The sequence below is a fragment of the Cupressus sempervirens genome, chromosome 10 (assembly GCF_028749045.1).
Source record: "Cupressus sempervirens isolate cs-2001-9-10 chromosome 10, ASM2874904v1, whole genome shotgun sequence".
Taxonomy (NCBI): domain Eukaryota; kingdom Viridiplantae; phylum Streptophyta; class Pinopsida; order Cupressales; family Cupressaceae; genus Cupressus; species Cupressus sempervirens.
This window is the reverse complement of record NC_143127.1, coordinates 151,936,931-151,946,510: the sequence shown is the minus strand read 5'-3', so window position 1 is coordinate 151,946,510 and position 9,580 is coordinate 151,936,931. Positions and strand designations below refer to the sequence as shown.

Below are 9,580 nucleotides of genomic sequence, written 5' to 3'. Positions count from 1 at the left end.
CGTATTACAAATGGATAAAGGTTATCAATCATGCAATATTATCATGTTATTAATTTAATTAATCTTAAATCATGAATGATTTAATTAATATCATAAATGTTTATTATTAGATTAAATCTTAATATCTATTTCATTTCTAAAATATTAATTTGACTTCTATTTAAGTCTAATATTAATATTTAATTTTCTTTTAATTCATAATGCAACTTGAGATAACTCAAACTTGAAATTATAATTATAATTAAGTTATCTATAATTTCTCTCATAATATTAAATATTTATAACTAGATGATTATATAGTGAACTCCACTATAGTTTCTCTTAAAATATAACTAAATTACAATTATTTATTAACTTCCCACTTGCATTAATAAATATAAAATCATTTATAAGCAACTAATAGTTTAACTAAACTTAAAGATTCTTTAATACCAACATCCAATTTATAACTAAATGAGTAGTATTAATTTAATTTTTGAAATTAATAAATAATAATATTTTTAAATTTTTGGAATTAATAAATAATTCCAAAAAAATTATTTTTTTTAAATAATAAATAAAAGATGATAACTATATTTTAATTCTATAAAATAAATATAAATGCACAATTAGTATTTTTGCATGCATTTGATCTCTCAAATCATGCAACCATATTATACTTAGTTTTCTATCTTTAGTACATTTGTTTTCACATGCATGCATAAGTTTAGTTACAACATGCTTTCCTCTCAATTAATCTTTTTCTTTTCTAATAAAATTGCAATTAAATTAGTGTCAGCGCAATAGATCTTAAAAAATGGAGCAAGAGCGGGCAAACCAGAGAATTGAATGCGGAGGGCATCGGTCTTCTGCTTCAGGGCGAGGTTTTTATGGACATGGCGGAGAAAGCCGTTCGGGGTTTCGGTGCCATGAAGGTTGGTCTTATGGGAACCAACTCTCTTGAATATGGCCTATGAATCATTACAGGAGGAATGGAGGGCATTTAGCCTTTCCTGCTTACCAAGAACGAGAGCATTTCCCGCATCCACAAAGTAGGCAAAATGGAAGGAGCGAATGGCATTGGGGAACTGGGAGAAACACGAGTGATCCTTTCTACAGACGTTTTGATAAGTTTGACTACTCAAAGATTGCCCACAAGTTTTACAAACCAAAGCAAACAGAAGAAGCAGTCAAAGGGGCGAAACCGACGGTGAAGGAGGCAAACAACATCTCAGAAGAAAATGTCACTTATGAGGTAATGTCTATTTCTGCATTAATAGTGAAAATCCAAATGATTCTGTTAACGATTTGAGGGAGAAAGCTTTCTTTTTTAAATGGCTGGGCCCATGGCCATCGGTTAAAACTGTTAGAATGGGTTGCAAATCCTTATGGGGGGTGGAATGCATTTTAAAAACCCTTTCGAATGGCTTCTATATGGGCATAGCTCCGATTAAAGCAGCCAAAAAAGCCATTCTGGATAATGGTCCTTATTTATTGGAGGGAAAGGGTATCATAACCAAGGAATGGAGGCCAAACTTCGACCCGAGCAAAGAAAAAATACAGTCTCTCCCTATTTGGGTCAATCTTCATAATCTACCAACAGAATACTGGGAAGAGAAGGTGCTAGCACAGATTAGTAACACAATAGGAGATTATGTTAGTTCTGAGATGGCCCTAAATAAAAAAGATTCTTCTTCCCATCTGAGGATCTTAATTCTTTTAAAAGAGGGAAATCCTTGCCCAGACTACATCAATCTTAGCATGGAAAATGGAGTGTGGAAGCAACATATTGAAATATGGAAAGGGGAGGTAAACAACACTTTTTCAGCAACAGTTCTAAATGAAAGAAATTGGAAAGGTAAAGGTCTAGAGGTAAACAAGCTCCTAGATGATTTGGAGAAGATGGAAGGTCAGATGCAACAAGATCTACAAGAAAAGCACCAATCCCCCCTGAATAATTTAAAAGATAATCTGGTATCTCCTACACAGAAGATAATAGAGGAAAGGGGTATGGAAAGCAGAGTAGCTGTTACAGACCTCCTGGGGGGAAAAGAATACTCCACTCAAGTGGTAGAGGAAACTCCCTGGGAAGAAGAGATAGTTTCGAGGGTCAATAAGGAGCAAGATGACACTCAGTCAGTAGATATGGGAACACAAGGACAGGTAAACTTGGTGGATGAGAGTGGAAGGTTGGATCCACAGAATGAAGAGATAGAATTACATGATCAGCTGAATCTATCAGGAGAAAAGGTGGATTTGAATAAAACTCTGAGTGGTTAGATGCCCTTAGTAGAAGAGGAGTTAGTATTCAAAGATATTGAAGTCTCCCCAGGCAGAAATTTAAGTGAATCCTTTGAGGAAACCTTGGATAGTTGTAGTGGTAAAGATGAGGAGGAGTCACCCATAGAAAAGGATCCTTTAAATGACCTCGGTCTTTCAGAAGTGCCAGGCATCATGCAGGAAAGGTCTTTAGAACAGACCAGTACACAAAAGAAGAAGCCTAATGTTGGAAGGAAAGGGAAAAGAGGACCAAATCTATCAAGGTTAAGTTAGAAATAATAGGCAAAGATGCAAGCCAAACCAAAATCTTGAGATCAGGAAAAGGCTTAGCCTTTTCCCAGGAGCCATGAAAACACTATCATGGAATGTCAGGGGCTGCAATGCCCCTAACAAGATTCGATTGATCAAGAGGTGCCTTGATCAATCGAAACTGGATCTGGTTTTTCTTCAAGAAACCAAGATCAAAGAAGAAGATTTTGCTAGTTTTAAAAACAAATTTAGGTGATGGGAATGTATGCTGACAGGAGCAGAGGGTGCGTCTGGAGGTCTAGTGGTTCTATGGAAATCAAAAACAATATCCATCTCGGAGACTTTTTCAAGTGCAAATTGGCAATGGGCAAAGGTTTATGTCAAACACCTTCACTACTTCTTTAGGGTGATAAATGTTTATGGTCCAAATAACAATGCCCAGAAGAGAATATTATGGCAAACTCTAGCAGAGAAAGTGCAGGAAACGGGCAATGAAGTGACTATCCTAGGAGGGGATTTCAATGCTATTTTAAATCCGAAAGACAAAAAAGGGGGGAAAGGATGGCTTTCAGAAAGTCAAAAAGATTTCAATGCCTTTGTCAATAACAATGGTTTAATAAATATAAATTTCAAAAAAGATGACTTCACATGGACCAATCGAAGAGAAGGTTTTGTGCATATAGCTGAAAAGTTGGACAGGTTTCTAGTGGCAGGGGATTGGGCAAAGGTTAATTGGTCTTGTGATGCAAAAATCCTCCCTTACCAAGGTTCAGATCACTTTCCTATAATACTTAGGATTCAAGATGAAAAAATGCCTGATAGATGTCCTTTCAAATTTGAGGCAATGCGGATGAAATTGGATGGCTTCTCGAAAATGATTGAGGAATGGTGGAAAAAGGCCCCACTGAGAAAAGGTAACAAAGCTTTCATTTTCTTTAAAAAGCTGCAATATTTTAAAGAACAACTTAAAATATGGAACCATGAGCATTTTGGGAACATTTTTTATTAAAAAAAAGGATATTGAAGAGAAATTAAGAAATCTAAGCCTCAAAGTAATAGAATATGGTATGTTTGAAGAAGATTTCAAGGTTGAGAAATTTTTTAAGAAGGAACTGGAAGTTTGTCTAAATAAAGAAGAGACCTTTTGGAGGCAGAAATCCAGAGAAGTATGGCTAAAGGAAGGGGACAGAAACACTACTTTCTTTCATAACTCAGTCAAAGTCAGAATAGCAGCAAATAGTATCTACGAAATCCAAGATATGAATGGTATTCAGAAGAAAGACAGTGAGGAAATAAATAAGGAAGCTGTAAACTTTTTTTCACATAGAAAGCAGCAAGTAGAAAGGGATGCTCAAGGGGTTGAGGGGGTTTTGAATATCATTCCAGCAACGATCACTGAAGCCCAGAACATAGCTCTCATGGGGACAATTAACAAAAGTGAAGTAGTTTAAGCTTTGAAAGGGTTAGGAGGGGATAAAGCTTCAAGACCAGATGGTTTTCCAGCAATGTTCTTTCAAAAATTGAGTCATATCTTCCTGAAAGACCTATGGGAAGTAGTAGAGGAATCAAGGCAAGGGGGTTTCATCTTGAAAGATTTTAATAACACCTTTATAACACTTGTGCCAAAGAAGGAAACTCAGCAAACTTTCGAGGACTTCAAACCCATCTCACTATGTAACACAGTTTACAAGATAATTTCAAAGGTGATGGCCAACAGACTCAAGCAGGTGCTGAACTCGATTATCTCCACAGAGCAGAGTGGTTTTCTGCCAGGCCGATCAATTTTTGAAGGGGTAGTAGTGGCACATGAAGTAGTGCACACCATCCGAGCCTCAAAATCACAGAATATGATGGTAAAGCTAGATATAAGAAGGGCATATGATGAGGTGGATAGGGGTTTCATGCTGGAAGTATTTAGTCATTTTGGTTTTAGCAAGGAATGGATCCAATGGGTAAAGAGTTGTATTCAAACTCTGCGTTTCTCAGTTTTGATAAATGGGAGTCCACAAGGTTTTTTCAAACAAGAAAAGCGCATTAGACAAGGGGATCCACTATCTCCTTTCCTCTTCATCATCATGGCAGAAGTGTTGGGTAGGCTGATTCAAAGACAAAGGGAACTTGGTCAATGGAAGGGGATAAAAATCACAAAAACAGTGGAACCTCTCACGCACTTGCAATTTGTGGATGACACATTTTTAGGAGGTGTAGCAAGTCTAGAGGAAGCAAAGGTGATGAAAGATACTATAGAGTTATATGGCAAAATTTCGGGACAGTTTATAAACTGGAAAAAGTCAAAAAAAAATTTCTTCAATACCCCCCAGAATGTCAAATGCAGAATCTGTTGTATTCTAAATATAAAAATGGGACTAATGCCAAATAAGTATTTAGGAATTCCTTTTTTTGCAGGCAGAAACAAGTTGGAGCTTTGGGATAAGCTTATTGAGAAGTGTCAACAAAAAATGGAAGGTTGGAGGGGCGGATGGTTAACTCTAGCAGGCAGGATATTGATGCTTCAAACAGTCCTGTCAGCAATGCCAGTCTTTGCTATGATGTGCCTTGATATCCCTAAAAAAGTGGTTCAGATTTTGGAAAGGAAGATGAGGAATTTTTTTTGGAATGGAGACAATGAAGAAAACAAGATTTCACTGTTAGCATGGGATAAAATTTGTCGACCCAAGGATGAAGGGGGAGCAGGATTGAGAGATTGGAACCTAATGAATAAAGCACTTGGAGCAAAACTAATATGGGCTCTATATGAGAATCCACAACTTTACTGGGTTAAATTTTTGAAAGGAAAATACCTAGATTCTATGGAAGACCAAAGTATTTTCACAATTAGGAACCCCCCAAGAGGATCAGCAATTTGGAACTTTATGCTATCGTGTAGAGAAGTGATAACAAAGCATATATCATGGCAAATAGGGGATGGGAAATTTGCAAAATTCTGGGAGGACTCATGGAATGGAATGACAGTTCCTGGAAATTCAGAAGGAGTTAATGAACTAAAGACCTATTTTAAAGAAAGATGGGGGAACTCAGTTAGAGATTACATGAATGAAAAAGAGAGCTTGAAAGGAAAGGAATGGTGTTGGCGGGATGTGTCAAGGGAGGACTTAACAGAAGAACAAAAGGAGCAGATGAAACTATTCTTCAAAGAAAGGAATGTATTTATCACTATTAGAAAAGACAAAATTGTATGGTGTGGATCCTTATCAGGTAAGTACTCAGTAAAACTCGGCTATAATCTTTTAGCAGAAACAAGAAAGGAAGGCTTCCTTTCAAAAGACCTCTGCTGGAATAAGGATGCACTACCTAAAGCAGGGGCTTTTGCATGGCTTGCTTATAGAGGAAGAATTTTAACAACAGAAAGACTAAGGAGAATAGGGATTATAGGCCCCTCGAGGTGTCCTTTATGTGAAAAACAAGAAGAATCTTTAGATCACTTACTAATCCAATGCCATTATGCTAGAAAATGTTGGCATCTAGTTCAATTCAAATTACAATGGCAAGGCCCAAGAGCACAATCATTAAGGGAAGTCTTTGATGGATGGCCAAGGGGACATGGGAAATCAACCCTGTCGAGTATTTGGTTAGTAGCTCCATCTCTGATAATATGGGAGATATGGAAAGAAAGAAACAAGAGGATATTTAGGGGTGAAAAGGAGAGCATAAGAAAATGCTTAAAAAAAATAATTAGTGCAATAGAAGAAATAGTAAGCATGGCAGCAACAAGGAGACAAGGAATGATGGTCCCGTTTACAAAAGCAGACAAACTGATGCAAAGATTGTGGCCAGGGATTAGATTTAAATCTCCCTCAGGAGCATTGGTCACAAGCAATAAAGTAGTAAGACAGGAGCAGATTGAATGGGTAAAACCACAGGAAGGTTGGGTTAAAGTTAATTTTGATGGAGCGGCAAAAGGCAACCCGGGAGCATCAGGGGTGGGGGTAGTCTTCAGAGACAGTGCTAGGCAATTTTTACTGGTAGGAGCAAAAAAACTTCCAAATGGCACAAATAACATTGCAGAATGCCAGGCAGCTCTGATAGCAGTTCAATTAGCCAGTAAAGAGGGGTTTAAAAGAATACATTTAGAAGGAGACTCTTTAATTACAGTGCAGGCAATCTCCAAACTTAGTATAAATGATTGGCATTTGCAACCTATAATAAATCTCATAGAATAGGAATTACAAAAATTTGAAGACTATAGAATAACCCACATTAAAAGAGCAGGCAATAAAGAGGCAGACATTTTATCAAAAAAGGCTCTAATAATGAATGATGAGAAATTGAGGGTAGAGAAAGCTTTTTCGCAAGGAGAGCTTTTTAAATTGCTAAGCAAAGAAATTGGAAGGATGAATGAAATAACAAATATATGATGGAAGGCCTAATAACCAAAGAATCAAATCCATATAAGCATGCGAACATTTCTGAATATAAAGAGGCCGCAAATTTCCTCTAAAGATATTGTAAGGTGATAAAACTTCATTAATGAAGTCTTCAAGTGCCGCATGAATTGGTGTTTAATAAGTAAGAAGGGCAACAGACAGGTAGGGCAAAGTTTTTGATCAGTTTGAAGAAGAGAGAAATGGAACCCTCATTCACTTTTAAAACAGAGCATCAACAAAAGGCTCTCTTCGGACGGGTTGCAGACTTCCATTTGAAAAAGATGGTAAAATGCTCCTCTTAAGCCGTGGTGGAGGCATTGCAGAACACACTGGGCCCTCTTTTTCAAAATGCGGAGCATAGGTGGAAAATCCAGGTCGACATAGCGGCTATGACAATGGCGTGGGGCCTGGAGGTAGGCGAGCATGAACAGATCATGAAATGGGTCATGAATCAACTCTTTGAAGACACTCTTATTTCGAACATGGACTCCATGTTGGAGTGGGCACACCCAGGTTGGGCCTTCGACTATAGCGAATGCTATGAAGAAATGGAGGAAGGGCGGGAGAGAGGGATTATCCCTTTTGTAAATTGGCCATAGGGGTTTTTCGAAAAAGAGGCATATGTTAATGAACGCCGAGAAGCATGGACTACCCTAAAGAATGCCATCATAGATTTCAATGCACAAGGACGCCAAAAGAAAATGAACTGGGTTGTTCCACAGAAGAAGTGTTCGGTAAGAGGAGGTAATAGAGCCTAAAGGAATGGAGTCTGCAAGTTGTCTCTTTGGTTGGTTACGATAGCGGGATGAACTCTTTCCCTTACATGAAATTTTGTGCCAATATGTAAGCGGCAAAATAGTAGTTTTTGAATTCTCATCTCCAGTATCCAGAAAAGGCGAAGCAGCTCAATAGAAGTCATTTGATGCAGCAGATGGGACCAGCTAAGTGGAAGCAGCTGTGAAAAGGATAAAAGTTGATAAACTGTAGAAAATATGTTCATAAGGGATAAATTTTTTGTCGGGTTTTGTAAATTAGATTATTGGTATGCTTTTGATAAATCAAATTGTAAAAAGCTAGCCCTGGGATTTGTTTTTTGTAAGTATGGGGGTAGTATAGTTAGCAAATTTAAAGAGATAACAAGCCAAGAAGCATTTTTGTAACGATGTAAAGGAGTATGTAATTTTTTGAAGATTAATAAAATATATCTTATTACTGATCAAAACAAAAAAAATTCAATTAAATTATTTTAGATATATGAAAAATATTATCTTTATTTAGAAAATGCATGATAATCACATGACAAATTAAAGTTCAAACCCTAGCTGTTTAATTTGTTGTTTTCTTCCAAGTTTCTATAGTCGAATTAGAAAGGGTTTTAACATAATACAGTCATAATAATTTTCTAAATTTTTCTACAGTTTTCCTCAGTCACATTTTCTTGATTAATAAGTTTTCCTTTGCAAAATCTACAACATAACTCTTTATCCAAAGATTAATACAATAAATTAATAAACATTATGCAAGCACCCAGGAAGACACAAAGTATATAGATCTTTCAATAAATTCTACAATGGGTTCTCAAACCCTACCTCAAAACAATAGCTAAATCTAAGACAACTTTCAACAATTCTTTTACTTAAGTTCCAAATTTTGCTCCCCAAAACTTGTGTATGGAGAAATGAACTCTAACCTTCTAATAAAGGATTTTCTCCACCTGTAATGCCCCGCCAAGGGATCCAAAGAATTTCACTAAGTTTGTCAAACAATTTTTTTTTTTTTAACATAAATTATAAACCATTCACAACATTTGCGGAGGCAATAGTAACATCCAACTGCAAGTAATCATAACATACATAACAGTTACATTCTTTAAAGATCCCTTAACGTTGAATTACTTCTAATCATAACTTATTCATCTAACATCACATCCTTATGAAATAACAAAGATGCATCCAATGTACTTAAACAATATACAAGTGTACATTTTAGATTGCTCAATCATCCACTATACATGTTACAAGGTATGAAAAGCTTAAAACAATAAACATCCATGTAATTAGAGTACATCATCATCCAATATTAATCCATGATGCAATAACATAATGAAACCACATTCATACATGATACAATATCATCATAAAGATATAAACATCCATCATAAAAGATAAAACAAAATAAACTAAGTGCACGGTTCCTCCCAATCGTAAATAGCATCATTAGACCATCATGGATCCTAGCCATCCCTCCGTGCGTAACATTCCAAAGCACCGAAGAGATCATCGGCTATAAAAATAGTAGGAATGTCACTCCTAAAAATATCCTACTAACATGCAAAGTAAAGCATAAGATAACATCATTTGACATATGCAAACTATCAATATGAGAAACATACCAGTAAATACATCCATTATAGGGTATATCATCTACCATAATGCTCCAAGAACATAATGAAGATAAATACCAACCAAGAATACTCTAGCCACGGTGTCTCAATGGATCTCAAATGATAAGAGTGATAAAACACTACCACCCGACCGCGTGGTTCCTAAATGGTCCACTCCCACCATGCTAAGGAGATAATCTCAAGTCCCAAACAGGATATCAAAACCACAAAGCACAAATCTATAAAGTCCAGGAATCCTAAAAGTATACTACTCAAAGGTTCCATCATACAAAATTGACATCTA

The 9,580-nt window shown here is 36.4% G+C and overlaps 1 protein-coding gene across 1 annotated transcript; it reads left to right on the top strand.

The window, feature by feature from the left end:
• Positions 1–2,259: 2,259 nt before the first annotated feature.
• LOC149533027 (uncharacterized) lies at positions 2,260–3,959 on the top strand. The gene is made up of 3 exons (XM_089805792.1): positions 2,260–2,461; positions 2,784–3,422; positions 3,535–3,959. The coding sequence occupies exons 1-3, from the start codon at positions 2,260–2,262 to the stop codon at positions 3,957–3,959; spliced, it is 1,266 nt and encodes a 421-aa protein (XP_089661918.1).
• The last annotated feature ends 5,621 nt before the right edge of the window (positions 3,960–9,580 follow it).

Excerpts from the sequence above, each read along its gene's own strand:
- LOC149533027 (XM_089805792.1), top strand. The coding sequence starts at position 2,260 with ATGCCCTTAGTAGAAGAGGAGTTAGTATTCAAAGATATTGAAGTCTCC. Across the intron at positions 2,462-2,783 it reads AAGGTCTTTAGAACAGACCA|GAGCAGAGGGTGCGTCTGGA; the intron begins GTACACAAAAGA and ends GTATGCTGACAG. Across the intron at positions 3,423-3,534 it reads AAAGGCCCCACTGAGAAAAG|AGAAATTAAGAAATCTAAGC; the intron begins GTAACAAAGCTT and ends AGGATATTGAAG.